Source organism: Aedes albopictus, chromosome 1 (genome assembly GCF_035046485.1).
Source record: "Aedes albopictus strain Foshan chromosome 1, AalbF5, whole genome shotgun sequence".
Classification (NCBI taxonomy): Eukaryota; Metazoa; Arthropoda; class Insecta; order Diptera; family Culicidae; genus Aedes; species Aedes albopictus.
Genome location: NC_085136.1, coordinates 101,718,476 through 101,735,557, shown reverse-complemented (window position 1 = coordinate 101,735,557; position 17,082 = coordinate 101,718,476). Strand labels below are relative to the sequence as shown.

The 17,082-nt window shown below is 43.7% G+C and overlaps 2 protein-coding genes across 2 annotated transcripts in view; one reads left to right on the top strand and one right to left on the bottom strand.

The window, feature by feature from the left end:
* LOC109409419 (putative fatty acyl-CoA reductase CG5065) overlaps positions 1–2,511 on the bottom strand; it is a 31,706-nt gene extending 29,195 nt beyond the window's left edge. Inside the window, exons 1-3 of the mRNA XM_019682863.3 lie at positions 1,934–2,511; positions 1,563–1,868; positions 1,107–1,504 (exon numbers count right to left, since the gene is read on the bottom strand). Of these exons, the coding sequence (XP_019538408.2) occupies positions 1,107–1,504; positions 1,563–1,868; positions 1,934–2,185 (956 nt within the window). The 5' untranslated portion in view covers positions 2,186–2,511. The remainder of the gene's footprint in view (positions 1–1,106; positions 1,505–1,562; positions 1,869–1,933) is intronic.
* Positions 1–17,082, top strand: part of LOC109398402 (thioredoxin domain-containing protein 5 homolog) — a 199,336-nt gene that overhangs the window by 89,616 nt on the left and 92,638 nt on the right. The gene's annotated exons all lie outside the window — the stretch shown is intronic.

Genomic DNA, 17,082 nt, shown 5'->3' with positions numbered 1-17,082 from the left:
AATCTGAAATACCTTGAAACGCCTCTGGAAGCCCCATAAAAGCTTCTGAAACCTCTCAAACGCCCTAAAATGCCTCAAATTCAATTTGGCATGCTCAATGGAATCGACACCCTACCCTGATTAACCGACTGTAGGTCGCCGATGTATTAGTTCAAAGGTGATGATATCAAAACGGTCAATGCACGCACATATCAATTTAATATAATTCAAGTAATATTTATTTTCTCTACATTGATGAATATAGGGAAAAACATCACTAAAATGTTCTGAACGCTATAGAAAAGACTCAACCGTCGTCGGTGTTATAAATATTCATTATTCGTTCATATTTGGATTCAACCGAATGCATCGATTCTCCAACCAGTCCACGCCTAGTCGTTCACACTACAAAGTTCATTATGTTAATTCTCAAACAGAGGGAAACGATCGTAGTTGAGTGCTCCACATTCCTCATCAAGTTTTTTTTTATCAGTTAGAACTCAGGTTCGATTTTGGGCACATAATGTCGTATGATTCACCTACAACAGTGTTTGCTTCTACTTCTGCTAGTTAATACGCCGTAACCCTCAAATAGAAACGAAGCCAAAGCTTAAACGTCTTATGTGAAAGGTTAATGTGGCACACACTTAATGCTAGTCATTCCACTACTATCTATCTAAGGTAAAAGCCCTCATTGTCTCGTGGTTTCGAGGTTTGTCGTCGCTAATCTGAGTTATTAACACGCTTGATCGATCTCGCCCAGCGTACCTATCTCAGTGATATCATCTACAATTAAAAAGCCACGACTTAACATTAGATTACACTAAACTGAATACCCCATTCACAGACTAGTGATTATCTCCGCCCACAGCATCCCGCGATCGACTCATCAACCGCGATCAATTATCTCCTATTTACACAGGTAATAAACTGTGTTTTTCACGAATTCAGTGTTAAGATTGGCTAGGACTCAAAGTTGGAAATCCAGTATAGAGCTGCTCAATTATCTACATAACTAAGGGAGAGCGTTTTACCGAAGATCTGTAAAGCCTACATTTTACCGAGTTGTTCCTCATGTGTGCGGATGAAATTCACGATACTAAACTCTTCACTACGAATTGACTCACCTCTGTATCACGGCAGTGCCCTTCTTCCAAGCGGCCACGATCATCGCTTTGATGCAGACATCCACCGGGGTATAGTCGGCCACGTTGTTCGGATCGCAGTACATTGTTCGGCAAATGCCAATGCCGCTACCCACCAGCAGTCCTACCGGTCCGTTGAAGTTATCGATCCAACCGGGGATCGGATCGCGCATACTGGAGATGACGATCGACGGCCGGAACAAAATCAACGGAAGCTTGTCCTTGTGGTCGTTGATGATGTGCTCGGCAAGCGACTTGGTAAAGACGTAGGTGTTCGGTAGCATTCCCATGTACTTCGGCGCAAAGGTCTCCAGCGTTTGTTCGTCCATCGTTTCCGCCAGTTTGATGGTTTTCTCCCAATCCGCGTACGGAGGGTATATCTGAGGTTTAGGGGGTCATAAGAATCCTAGGAAAACTATTCAACCTACAAGTTCTAACCTTCTCCTCGATCACGTACTTGTCCGGGTTGGAGTAGGTCGTCGAAACGTGCATCATTACGCACAGGTTCTTGAGAGTTTCCGCAAAGCGGATCATTTCCCGAGTCCCGCGGGTGTTCAGAATGACGGCGTCCTTCAGCGTATCGTCGAACCGAACGTTGGCAGCCACGTGAAAGATCACCGACACTTCACTCATCCGCTTCCGGTCCTCGGACGAAATTCCTAAGCCCAGCTGCGAAACGTCCCCCTTGATCGGAATCATCTTGCTCAGGGCGTCTGGATCTTGTTTCCGGAGTACCTCGAACAGCTAAACGGATTGTAAGGTCACACAATTCATCCAACTGTCTCATACGAAACACCTCCACAACCTACCGCAAGTTCCTGAATCTCCAGCAAACGGTCCTCCATCGTTTTGGACTTCTTCTCGCGTAACAACAGAAAGATTCGATTCACCCCGTTACACGATCGCAGCAACTTCTCGATCAGAACCTTTCCCATAAACCCCGTCCCTCCGGTTATGAAGATGTCCCGCCCTTTGTAGAACTCCTTGATCGTCGGTTTGTTCGGATCGTAGTTTTCCTCAACCGGAAGCAGTCCGGTGGGGTGGTTAGAAAACGTTTGCATTTTGCAACCGGAATGATCCTACGACACTCACTCGTAACTTGACGAAACCGCAATGGAAAATTCTTACTCCGTAACCGTAAACCTTTCGCGACGAGCGCCCACTGGATACTATCACCGAGTCGCGATCGCGACTACGTTGCGGTTGATTGCGCGTCGCGATCGAATATCGGTTTCTGCTTAAATCGGGCGTGTACAGTAGTGGGCACGTAGTTCGCACCTCTGGAATATTCAGACCAAAGACAAAATTTAGGCTATCTATCGTCTATCTTCCATTATTTCAAGCGTAATTTTGAGGATCATGAAGCACTAGAGCAGAAAGTCTGTACATACTTGTCCAAATTGAATTGAAATTATCTACAGAAAAATATCCTAAAAGTATCAGTTTTAGATTAGTTAAAAAGGTTAGAATTGATCTATCAAACTTGGGAGTTAAGGTCATCTGATCTACAAGTGTAATCAGTGATCTATTTGAGCATTATGAATGAAATTTATGCTTACAGAGCCTCGTGTAGCTATGTGCTATCAAGTGAAGAGTTCATTGTCAGTTTGAGAATCTCCAAGAACTTCCTTGAGTGTAGGTCATCGGATCTACTAACGTATTTGGTTGTCTCTAGGAGATTTACGCAATAGAGGAAAAGTTTAATGAGCTTCTACGTTCACCTGAAACCACTCTAAAGCCTAGTTTGGTGTTTGAAAGGAATCGCTCAAGGAACTTCTTGACCGATTCCTGGCAGAAACTTTTCACGGTGACTACCAATTGAACTGTCATTTCTTCGCAACTGCGTACTGTGATCGAAGAAAAACGGTTTCTAGGGCGATTCAGGCAAGGAATTTCCCATGCATCAAGATAGTAGAATAACTAGCCACAGAAGTCCAATGTCGCGACTGTTCGTGTGACTAACATCTAGTTTGCCACGCCCTTACAGCGTCAGCAGCGGTACTAGAAGTGTCATGTTAATTTTGATTACCATAACAAAAGGTCCTCTACAAGATGGACACTTTAAAATAGTAAATTATTGCAATTAAAGTTATTAAAATAATTAAATAGGAGAACTGACTACAGCGCCATTGGAGTTCTAGTGTATTTCTATTATCAAGATTGGCCGAAAAATTCCTTCTGAACTGCAAACAGCGCTTAAGCACAGACAAACAGACGTAACACTTGCGAAATTTCCATCGACCACGCTTTTAACGATCATTTTAAATTTTTATAGTTGTGGATTTCACGACCGGAGGCGCGCGCATCGTTTTTCTATGCGTTTGACGTTTCACACTAGCGCCTTCTGTTGACGATATGGCAGAACACAGTGATTCGCGCAACTTTTCCACCAGGTGATGGTAGTGTGACCTGGGCGATGGATTTCCATGAAAATCGTTCAAGCTGTTACGTCTGTTTGTCTGTGGCTTAAGTGTAGAATTAGCTTTAGTAAAAATACAAAAAAAATGAAACCACTCTGAAGACCATTGAGATGCCTTGAAACGCTTTGAAACGCCTCTAGAATATAGACACTATAGATTCCATAGACTCGCGGAGACATGGTTGAGCAATACGATTTTAGTGTGTTTTACCGTGAATTTAGAGTGTACCGAGCGAATATGACGTCACGCAATCCATTGTCGCCATTGAAATCGTGACGTCATGCTCGTTTGGCTACACGAACTGACAGTTCGTTTGGCTACAGTTGTCTTCGCCTCCGCGAGTCTATGGAATCTATAGTGTCTATACTCTAGAACCCTAAATGAAATCTTCATGAAATTTACCTGAGAGCCTCTGAACTATAGACACTATAGATTCCATAGACTCGCGGAGACGTAGACAACTGTAGCCAAACAAACTGTCAGTTCGTGTAGCCAAACGAGCATGACGTCACGGTTTCAATAGCGATAATGGATTACATGACGTCATATTTGCTCGGTACACTCTAAATTCACGGTAAAACACACTAAAATCGTTTTGCTCAACCATGTCTCCGCGAGTCTATGGAATCTATAGTGTCTATACTCTGAACCCCCCTGAAACCACTCTGAAACCCCTCCAGAAACGCCCTGAAACGCATTGAAACGCCTTGAAACGCTTCGAAACGCCTCTGAAACCCCTATGAAACTTGCGAGAAATTCACCTGCGAGCCTCTGAAGCCCCCTTAAACCCTCCTGAAACCTCCTGGGACGCCCTGCAACGCATTGAAAACTCTTGAAACGTCTTGAAACGCCATTAAAACCCCTACAAAACTTCTATGAAATTTACCTGAGAGCCTCTGAAACGCCCTAGAACCGCTTTGAAATTTTCTGAAACGCCCTGAAACGACTTGAAACGCTCTGAAACACCTCTAAAATCCCTATTAAATCTCCGTGAAATTTACCTGAGAGCTTTTGAAACGCCTTGAAACGCTTTGAAACGCCTCTGACACTCCTATGAAACCTGCGAGAAATTCACCTGCGAGCCTCTGATGCCCCCTAAAACCCTCCTGAAACCTCCTGGGACGCCCTGAAACGTATTAAAACATCCTGAAACGCCTAGAAAAGCTTTGAACTGCCTCTTAAACCACTAAAAAACCTCCGTGAAACTCCTTAAAACTTCCGTGAAATGCCCTGAAACGCCATGAAACGTATTGAAATGCCTTGAAACGCCTCTGAAACCCTCATGAAACCTCCGTGAAATTCACCTGCCAGCCTTTGAAGCCCCTTAAAGGCCTCCCAAACCTCCTGAAACGCATTAAAACGCCCTGAAACGCTTTGAAATGCCTCTAAAATCCTTTCAAAACATCCGTGAAATTCACCTAAGAGCCTTTGAAGCCCCCTGAAGCCCCTGTGAAACCTCCTGAAACGCCTTGAAACGTCTCTGAAATCCCTAAAACCTCCGTGAAATTTACCTGAGATCCTCTGAAGTCCCCTAAAGACCCTGTGAAGCATCCTGAAACGCCTTGAAACGGTTTTAAACGCTCCTAAAACCCTCATGAAACCTCCGTGAAATTCACCTGCAAGCCTCTTAAGTCCCCTCAAGTTCATCGGAAACCTTCTGAAGTGCCCTTATACGCCTTGGTACGCATTTAAACGCTTTGAGAACGCCTCTGAAACCAACATGAAACCTGCGTGAAATTCACCTGCGAGCCTCTGAAGCCCTCCTTTAACTTCCTAAAATGCCCTGAAACGCATCAAAACGCCTTGAACGCCTTAACCTACCTTGATACCTTGTTGGCTACAAAGTAACTTTACTCCAATGCCGAGCGTATTTTTTCTTTGTTGGGGACATAATGCCACTGCGACCATTCATTTGATCTATTGTGGCATATAGTAGAGCACCATCTTCGTCGGTCTTGGGCGATGTTCCTCCAGTTTCCCCGAACGTCCTCCTCCTCTTCTTGGCGTAACGTCCTCACTGGGACAAAGCCTGCTTCTCAGCTATGTTCTATGTTCTATGTTGTGTTCTATGAGCACTTCCACAGTTATTAACTGAGAGCTTCCTCTGCCAATGACCATTTTGCATGTGTATATCGTGTGGCAGGCACGAAGATACTCTATGCCCAAGGAAGTCAAGGAAATTTCCTTTACGAAAAGATCCTGGACCGACCGGGAATCGAACCCGTCACCCTCAGCATGGTCATGCTGAATACCCGTGCGTTTACCGCCTCGGCTATATGGGCCTTCCCCGAACGTGTAGGGATCGCAGATCTTCTTCAACCGCGTGCAGCCAGCGAGTTCGCGGCCGCCCACGAAGTCGCCTACCTCTACCGGGTTCTCTGCTGAATATTGTTTTCGCTATTCTTTCTTCCGACATTCGCACTACGTGTCCAGCCCACTGAAGTCTGCCGTATTTTATACGTTTCACAATATTCGCATCTTCGTACACTTGGTACAACTCGTGATTCATGCGTCTGCGCCACACTCCATTTTCTTGTTTCCTACCGAGAATTGTCCGCAGCACTTTGCGCTCAAAAACTCCAAAAGCTTTTCGGTCTACCTCCTTTAACGTCCACGCTTCGTGACCGTAGAGGGCAACCGGAAGAATCAGCGTCTTATACAGAGCGAATTTTGTTTGCGTTTGCAAGTTACGGGACCTAAGCTGGCTACGCAATCCGTAAAAGGCCCTATTCGCAGCTGCAATACGCCTTTTCACTTCACGGGAAACGTCATTGTCACATGTCACAAGTGTTCCAAGATAAACAAATTCTTCAACAACTTCAAACACTTCCCCATCAATCACTACCTCAGCACTAACACCACTAGGCCTGCTTCTGTCTCTACCCGCTATCATGTACTTCGTCTTGGTAGAGTTAATCGTCAAGCCTATCCTCGCTGTCTCTCTCTTTAGAGGAGCATAAGCTTCCTCCACTACCCTACGATCGATGCCGATGAGATCAATATCGTCCGCAAAACCGAGGAGCATGTGCGACCGTGTGATGATTGAGCCATTCCTCTGCACGCCTGACCTCCTAATCGCTCCTTCGAGTGCAATGTTGAACAATAAATTTGAAAGAGCTTCCTCTGCTTCAACCCATCCAAGGTCACAAACGACGTAGACACTTCGTCCGCGATCCGAATACTTGATTTTGATCCATCCAGCGTTGCGCGTATCAGCCTAATTAGTTTCGCCGGAAAACCATGTTCTGACATTATCTGCCAAAGCTCATTTCTTTTCACTGAATCGTACGCTGCTTTAAAATCAATGAACAGATGGTGAGTCTGCAAGTTATATTCCCGGAATTTATCTAGGATCATCCGCAGGGTAAATATTTGATCCGTCGTTGATCGGCCCTCACGAAAACCAGCCTGGTATTCGCCGACGAAGGACTCCTCAAGAGGTCGCAGTCTGTTGAACAGGACACGCGACAGTATCTTATACGCCGAATTTAAAAGGGTAATCCCTCTGTAATTGGCACACTCCAGTCTGTGCCCTTTCTTGTAGATTGGGCATATGAGGCCATCCAACCAACTAGTGGGCAATTCTTCATCCTCCCAAATCTTTATAATAATCTGATGGATTGATTGATGTAGCTGCTCGCTTCCGTGCTTAAGAAGTTCGACCGGGATCTCGTCCTTCCCAGCAGCCTTGCTGTTTTTCAGCTCCTTAAGGGCCTTTTTAACCTCATCCAGTGTTGGTGGTTCCACTGCTTGACTGTCATCCATTATGTTAATCCTGTTCCTGGGTGCTCCTTCGCTGCTACCATTCAACAAATCTTCGAAGTGCTCCTTCCACCTGGCTGCCACCATTGTTTTGTCTGTCAGCAAATTTCCTTCCCGGTCATTGCACATGGCGGGCACTGGCGCAGTCTTGTGCCGCGCGCCATTGACAGTTGCATAAAATCTCCGCATATCGTTCCTGTCCATACTTTCATGCGCTTCAGCAATAACACTCTCTTCGTGTTGCCGTTTTTTCCTGCGGTGGATTCGTTTCTCTTCTGCTCTTGCAACCCTGTACCGCTCTCTGTTCTGCCGGGTACCGGCCACTAGCATTCGACTTCTGGCGGCATTCTTTTCGTTCGTCGCTCGTTGGCAGTCCTCGTCAAACCAACCATTACGTTGGCGTCGCTGAGCGGTACCAATCACCTCTTGCGCTGTTGTTGTCACTGCTTCGTGGATACTTCCCCACAAGCTGTTGACATCTCCAGATCCGTTGGTCTCTCCTATCCTCTCGTCTAGCTTCTGATGGTACTGTGCAGCAACCCCTTCGGCTGACAAGCGCTGGATATTGAAACGCATCGTCCTGTTGTTTCTTGAACTTGTGACGCTGGATAATCGCGCCCGAATTTTAGCGGCTACAAGATAATGATCCGAGTCGATGTTCGGGCCTCTGTAGGACATCACATCTATGACGTCCGAGAAATGTCGCCCGTCGACCAGCACGTGGTCTATCTGGGAGCAAGTGTCACCACTCGGGTGTCGCCAGGTGTGTTTTCGGATATTCTTACGTGCGAAGTAGGTACTGCTGATTGCCATCCCTCTAGCAGCAGCGAATGTCACAAGGCGCAGACCATTATCGTTGGTAACAGAATGAAGGCTTTCCGTTCCAATGACAGGCCGAAAGAAACTTTCTCTGCCGATCTGCACGCTAACGCCGCTCAGCACAAAAGTGCATAATTTCCAGACTACACCAAAAATGTGTAACCCTTGCACATTCACAAAATCAGCTCCTGTGTCCACAAAATCGTTAAATTCGCAAAAATTTTTGTACAGCAATCTAGCTAGGTTTACTAGTGATCTTGGAAAACAAAAAAAAATCGACATTTCGCATCTAGACGAGTGTACGAGCTGTTTTTTGAGAATGTGTAACTGTAACACATTTTTGTGTGGTCTGGAAATTATGCACTTATGAGTAGGGCTTACATATTTTAGTGCTGAGCGATTTTACTGTGTGCGCATTTGCATCTCCGATGACTATTTTGACATCTTGTTTTGGGCACTCTCCGTAGGCCTTATCAAGGCTCTCATAGAACTCATCCTTCATGTCATCGGGTTTGTCGTTCGTTGGCGCATAGATGCTGATCAGGCTGTAGTTGAAGAACTTGCCCTTCATCCTCAACACACAGATTCGGTCGCTTATCGGCTTCCACCGAATAACTCGCTTCATCTGCTTCCCGATCACTATAAAGCCAACTCCGCGTTCTGCCTTATCGCCGCCGCTGTAGTAGATGTGGTACTTGAATGAAGTGTTGGCGATGGGATCCACCGCTCGGAATTCGCGTTCTCCAGTTTTGGGCCAGCGTATCTCCTGGATAGCGGCCACATTAACGCCGACATTCCGCAGTTCACGAGCCAGGAGCCCAACACGTGCGGGTTCATTCAAAGTTCTCACGTTCCAAGATCCGACTTTCCAATCGTTGTCCTTTATTCGTTGCCGGGTCTGTTGCCGTTGAATCAATCCGTTTACTCTACTATTGCTTTTCTGGGTGTTTGAAGGTTTTCAGCAGGCTACCTTACCGGGGCCGCGCTGCCTACATTGCGTTGAAGGGGCTGCCTTCTTAGGTATAGCTGACGCAATACAGCATTTCATACTCAGCCGCTGGATGCCAGAACAGACGCTGTTTGAGCCGCACCTCCTTGGTGAACAGACGCTCGGATCGTACCTCCTCAATCTAGCTGAAGTCAGAAGGACAACAGTGCCCAGGCTGCACTACCAGCTAAGCACACAACTCTTAGCTGGCGGTCTTTGTCATCGTTTGACCCGTGGAAGCATGAGGTAGGAACTTGTGAGGACCAGAGCTATGTTGGACGCTCTCCTTATCGACTCACCGTTTTGCAGCCCTTGAACGTCTTAAACCTCCGTCAAATTCACCTGCGACCCTCTGCAAGCACCCTAGATACTATAAGCAAAGATACGAAGTGTGATAATTGTTGTTGTCGATGATGATCATCCAATCATGACGATTATGCCGACGAACAATGCTTTAAAGCACGTTTGACAGGAGGTCTCCTGCTCGATTGGAATGACATTGACAGAAAATTTGGAATTCCAATTGGAACATTTCGTGTCTTTGCATATAGTGTCTTTACCTTAAACCTCCTGAAACTTCCTGAAAGGCCATGAAACGCTCTGAAACGCATTGAAACGCTTCGGAAACCCCCGTGACACCTGAGAGTTTCTGAAGCCTCACTAAACCTCTCTGAAACCTCCTGAAACGCCCTGAAACGCTCTTGAAATCCATTTAGGTAAAAATTGTATTCAGGCAGTCCCGACTCGTTACCTAAATGGAGGTTCGCGTGTGGTGAGATTGAGGATCATTATCCAGTGGGTAGCAAATATATTGACCAACACTGTACTTCACGTGTGTATGATGTTCGCCTCATTTGCTAATTTAGTTGAATTGGCTAGAATGCTATATAGATTTGTCTGTGCTATAGAACTAGTATGAATGCTGACAGTGAATGGGATGATGTGTCTCTCCGGACGGGATTCACACGCGGTCCAGATAGAACTCTTATTCTATCTCGATTCTCAACCCACCTCACAGTACGTCTGTTCGTCTGTCTGGCTGGCACCGATTATCATAAGAGCAACAGGTTCTAATAAATATTATTAGGCCAGTTAGTGTAGCCACTGCGCTACGTGGGAACAAAACGCCGAAGCTGAGCTGGGAGACGTAGTAGGATCATAATTGTTTGCGTACGACTTGGGGCACGCGTTCATGTTAGTTTTTAGTTTCGTAATGTATATCGAATTCGGAACGAACGAACGAACTGCCTTCTACATTTGATGCATTTTAGTTCGAATGCAGGAAATGGAAGAAGGTGCCATTTTACAAGCCAGGCACTGAACCCGAGCTGCATTTATTGCCAGAATATGGTAATTTAATGCACAGAATTTTTTATTTGGAGAAACTGGTTTTCCGGGCTGGGTTTTGTCATCATTTCTATCTTGATTTGCATAAAATGTGAAACGATTGGAGAGAGAGAAGGTATGCAAAAAAGTGGCTTTGTTGTTGTTGACTGAGTGAGAATGTAAACTTCGCAGGAAAGCATATTCAAATGTTGCTGGTATGTGAGGACTCAAAATATATAAAAAATGATAATTTGAATTAAAACCTATGATGCGGTCAGAATCTTTCTGCTTATAGATTTCTTAAATTGTCGATTCGGTTGAAAGTCGGGCTTTTCAAGTCGCGAAAATCGCTGTATCTCCCAAACCTAGTCCTCAAACCCGGATCAAGCGATGACAAAGACCGCCAGCTAAGAGTTGTGTACTTAGCTGGTAGTGCAGCCTATGGGCACTGTTGTCCTTTTGACTTCAGCTAGATTGAGGAGGTACGTTCCGAGCGTCTGTTCACCAAGGAGGAGCGGCTCAAACAGCGTCTGTTCTGGCATCCAGAGGCTGAGTATGAAATGCTCTTCCACCGGCAGCTATAACTAAGGTGGCAGCCTTAACACGCTGGATAGGGAACCCTAAGTCAACAACCTACTGTTTCTGAAACCCAAAAACCGTTACAGGAACCGAAAATGAAAGATTACGAACTCATTCAATGGCAACGACTTTTAGTGCGAAACAACGGACAAGAATTGGAACTTGGAATGTTTCAACCCTAGCCCAGCAGTGTAAACTGGCACAACTAGCCAATGAGGCATGCCGTATGAAGCGCTCGACATCCTAGGACTGAGCGAAGCCGAAACTTTGGAGAACACTGACTGCGAACTTCAACGCAAAGGTTGGTTCCGACAACTCGGACTATGAGCACGTCATGGGACGCCATGGTCTCGGAAAAACGAACGAACTCTGCATGTTGCAACAATGGCCTGGTGATTGAGAAATCGCTCTTTCCTCATCAACCAGTGTACAAAGAGACATTGGTTTTCCGTGATGTCGTCACCGAAAATCAAATCGACCACATGAGCACCATCCGAAAACGGAGATGGAGCCTGCTTGATGTGCGGAACAAACGTAGCGCCGACATAACGTCCGACCTAGGTCCGACCATCATCTCCTAATCGACGAGATCCGGTTGCGTATTGCGAGGATCCATCAGCTGGAGAAAATCGGGCGTCGGTTCAACACACGCCGACTGGAAGACGCTGCGGGGAAAAGGTGCTTCGTCGAGGAGCTGGAAAACCGTGCTGCGGATATTCCGGAAAATGGAGCGCCATGATGAACGCCTTCATCGCCACTGGCGAGAATAATTTAGGTGAGCTGCGCACTCGGAGAAGGCAGTGGATCACAGGTGACACCTAGAGGAAGATAGAGGAGCGAAGGAACACGAGGAGCCAAAGCCATAGCCCGTCAGCGCTATTCGGCTCTCGAGAAGGAAGTGAAGCGCTCATGTAGGCAGGACTAAATAGTGTGGGCGGACTCCCTAGCCAAAGAAGGCGAGAAAGCCGCAAATACCAGCAACATTCGTCTCCTCTACGATGTTTCACGTCGCCTCAGTGGGACTAAGATGAATGCTACGATGCCCGTAAAACATACATCTGGACATGGGCGTAGCCAGAGGGGGACCAGATTTTTTTTAGTTGGCTCCGATTCGAGCCAACTCAAAGATGAATGATAATTCAGAATTCCAGAAGAAATATATTAAAAAATGAACTATTCGAGTAATTAAAGTTTTTATCCACAATTATCAAACCTTTTTTACTCGAGAACCTCAGGAAATTTCGCCAAGTATTTCTCCAAGAGAACCACTTCGATCTTATCATTGAATTTTACCAAATATAAGCTTGGTTGAATGGCTAAATTTTGTGATGCTTATTCATGGAATACAGAAACAGCATGCCAAATTTTCCGGATATGCCGAAACTGGTTCTGGTAGAGAAAAGAAGGACTTTGCTCCTATAGAGTGCAGTTATGTGCTACTGATACACGAATTTTCACTTGTATTCAATTCAAACAAACGTCATGCTAAGAGCTTAATACCTGGGATTTCTTTACGATTTTTTTCGAGGACACCTTCAGAAATTCCTTGAGGCATTTATTCAAGAACTTCTCCAGGGATTGTTTCAAAAATTCCTCAAGGGACTTCTCCAGGATTTTTTCATTCGTGAATTCTTCCATGAACATTAGTGTGGGTCATCGGCACCGTTTTCTCAGATCAAAGCTTTTTTGGTTCCGTTTCGGGTCCTGAGTATCTGCGCAAAATTTGAGCACAATCGGTTACGTCTACACTTTGCGCATTGCAATTGTAATTTGTATGGGATTGTGTATGGGAAAACATACTTTTTTGCATTTTTGTCTTAAGTTGAAAAAGTTTGTCTGAAACTTTTTAACTGATACTGTAAAATGATAGCCTAGGATGTTTTGAAAAACTTTGTTGAAGACCACAAAGCGATCCGATGCTTGTGAAAATAGTTATAACGAACGAACCGCATACATGTGTTTATGTTTTAACATGTAAAGGAATAACAATAGCAACAAAATCATGCTGTTTTGCCAAGCAATGCCATCGCTATAACTTTTTTTATAAGCATCAGATCACTTCGCGGTCTTCGACAAAATTTTTTAAAACACCCTAGGCTATGTTTTCACTTTATCGGTTACATGGATTTAGAAAGTTTCGAGCTTGTTATGAGAGAAATGCAAAAAAAATGTGTTTCCCATACAAAACCCCATACAAATTTCAAATGCGATGCGCAAAACGTAGACATAACCGATCATGCCCAAATTTTGCACACTTATTTGGGTCTTGAAATGGGATCAAAAAGGCTTTGATCTAATGGGATACCATTAAATTTTTCATTTTTCCATATAAACAATGACCCACTCTAATGAACATCTTGCAGGGTTCCGATAGTGATTGTTTCAGGGCAGGGTTCCTGATTTCCACTTTTCATCTTCTTCCACATTCGAAGACAGTCAGTAGCGAACGGTTGTCGCTTTAGTTCGTGTGTATGCTTGTCAGCGACGACTGTAAACTCCGGCGAACGGTGGGAAGCCATACTTGGAGATTACTTATTCATCCACATTCGCATCGCAAGCGAATGCGATTCGTGAGTGATGCGATTGATATTGTGCATACGAATTTTTGATGTTTTCGAAATATTTTCTTTGCTAATCTAGCATTTCAGCAACAATACAGTAAAAATGTATGCATTACATGCAGAAATTCTCTTCTACTTATGATAATAGCCGCTTCGATCGCTCACCAGCATTCTTCACCATTCGCCATTCATTCATTCGCTTGCGATCCAAACTGCGACGAATGGCAACGAATATTCATGTCAAGCAGCTGGCTCATCGCTTCCCACTAGTGATGGGGTTGCGTGTTTGATCACGACGATCCGTTTGCTGCATCTTTCTCGATTTGCTTCAGCAGAGAGGAGTGAATATGAATGGAGTGAGGCGAATATACCGATCCTTGTTTCAGGGTTTGTTCCAAGAAATGCTTCAGGAATTTCTCCCACGATTCCTTCAGCATTTTTACAGATACTTCTGCAAGGATGCATCGACGAATTTCTCCAGGATTTTTTCGGTGATTCCTTCATAGATTGTTCCAGAGAATTTTTCAAGAATTCTTCTATGAGTTTCACCAGTCATTCCTCCGGGAATTTCTCATGGGATATTATTTGAGGTTCCCCCAGTGATTGTTTCAGTGTTTTTTTTCCAAGGATTTCTCCAGGAATTTCTTAAGGGATTCCCAAAGGAATGTCAACAGAAATTATTTTAGGTATTTCTGCAAGTGCTATTTCAGAGGTTTCTGCGGTTTCTTCTACATATATTCCTTTATGAATTCCACTAGAGATTGCTCCAAAAATTCAATCTGGAATAATTCGAAGTATTTCAGCAGCAATATCTTCCAGAAACCCTTACAGGAATCCAGAAGTTCCTCCAAAAATTATTGTAGACATGGATTCCTTCATATTTTTTCCTATAGAAATTCTTCCAGGAATTTGTTCAGAAAGCTTTCCTGGGATTTCCTAAGGAATTCCTCATTGGATTGCTTCCGTGATTTAGGAACTCCTGCAGAGATTCCTCAAGGAATTCCTCCACGAACTCTTCGTAGAATTCCTTCAGGATTTCTCTAGGGATTCCATCTGCAATTTCTTCAGGAATTTCTTACTGGAATTTCTCAAGAGATTCTTCCACGAATTTCTTCTGAGATTTCTCCAGGAATTATTCCAGGAATTACTACAGGGATTCCTCTTAAATTTCATCTAGGGATTCCTTCAGAAATGCCTCTAGAGATTCCTCCAGGAGTGTTTCTATAGAGTCCTCCGTTAATCACTACAGGCATTCCTCTAGTCTAGGATATCCTTTAGGGATTCCTCCATGAATTACAGGATTTAACTCGGGAATTGCTTCTGTGATTCTTTCTGGAACAACTTATTTTAATAATTCATCCAAAGATTCTCCCAGGAACTCTTCTTAGGATTTCTTCAGGAATTCCTCCTTGTATTCTGTAAGGATTTTCTCCAGGAATTGATTCAGTACTTCCAGAACTGTTGAGAGATTCCCTTAGGCATTGCTCTTGAAACTTCTTCCGGGGTTCCATCTGGAGTTTCTTCAGGAACTCTTCTAAGGATTCCTCCAGAATTTCTTCATAAAATTTGATCTGCGATTTCTTCAGAAATTATTCCTGGTATTCCTCTACAAATTCCTTTTCCTTGAAAGACATATCCACGATTTTTTTTCTGGAATTCCTCCAGGATTTTTTTCCAGGGAATTCTGGAAATTCCTGCGGGGATTTCTCTAAAAATTCCTCCAGGAATTCATTTAGAGATTCCACCAGAAATTTCGCCAGAAATTCCACTAGAGATTTCTCCAGAAGTTCCTCCGGAGATTCCTTCAGAAATTCATGCAGGCGTTCCTCTAGGATATCCTCCATGGATTTTTCCAAGAATTCCTACATTTTTTTTTCAGAGACTCCTCCAAGGAATCCTCCAGGGTTTCCTCCATGTATTCCTTCATGAATTCCTCCAGACATTCCCCCCGAGATTCCTTCAGGGCTCCAGTAATTGCTTCCAGGATTTTTTCCAAGAATTTCACCAGGAATTTCTACAGAAATTGATCCAGGAATTCTTCAAGGGATTCCTCCTCGAACTTGAACGTCTGTCTGCGATGAAACTATGCCGAGCGCGCTAAGTGTTTATTAGACCACTGATGTAGTTGCATGAAGTGGGTGACGAGGTACATAAGTACCATTACAGCGTGCTAAACCGTTATTGCAATATTGAGGCTCCAGTTTGACTAAAGTTTGAAATACACGGGGAAATACATAACAACTCATGAGAAAACTGTCAAGTTCGATTCAAATATAAGTTAGGTTAAAAAGCGAACCCGCAGACGAACCTATATTAGAAGTCATTACAGTGTTCAGTCCAGTCCATATGTTAAAGATGGCTCTACGTCAAAGATAAAGTTTGTCAATCGCATTTAATTCGATTATGGTCGAAGGCAAGTTCACATGAGAGAAGAGGAGAAAACTCCCCTAAATGCAAATACAGAAAGAATAGTGTTGAACTCATCCACTGATTCACGGTAATCTGACCTGCGTCTTTCCGGGTTGATCTACATTCGTATTTCTCTCATCGCACTCTAGCCCGGCATATCTCTTGGATCTGCAGTTCTTAGGACATCTGGTTTACCACTGATTTAAACATTTTATTGACTTTAACTTGATGTTTCAACTTATTCACTTTTTTCTCTTTCCTTTCCTTTGCATCAAAAAAGTCACAAACATCAACAAAACGAAGCACGGAAAAATCTAAAAAAATGCAAGGAAAAATAATGATTCGGAAAAGTGAATGGTTCAAACGTAAGAAAAACAGTATAATATATTGTTACATAAAAATCGAATGTAAATGTATAGTAGCTACAATGTTCAAAGCTTCCCGCATAGAAAAATACAATTTGGCATACATTGCCAACAATACATATCTTCTAACTGATAAGGTTAGTTTTTATCAAGAAGTTGCTTTATTGTTCAACAATGTAAAACCTAAAGCGGAGAACAATACACTACTATATTATTGAACCATATCAGATAGTGACAATATATTATAATATTCAAGCATTGTAGAACTACATGAGGATGCAAACTTATTGCACTGGTTGCAATATAGGATCACTTTATATCAAAGTGTAAGCTTTCATATTTGCGTAACATACTTATACCATTACATTTTACTACAAACTACTTTTGTTCAACACAATGACAAACAGTTGCATTCATTCGTGTTTGTGAACGACGGATTTGAAGAAAATAACCGTTTCGTTGCAAATTTCAGCGAACCATTTCATTCCAATACAGTTTATTGTAGCTGGTACACTGTATGGTGCAAGAATTGTTTTCACCAAACACCCTATGGTTAGTTTTTATCCAGGCCTGCTTGCACGATAAATAGGGTCTGGGACCATTTGGGCAGGAGCACCTATTTTGGGCACTTGCTGCTATAACTCAGTCAATTTTAAACCGATTGACCTGAATTTTTGAACATGACTAACTACTGTGCGTTTCTAATCGTGTCTCAAAAATCAAATCAAT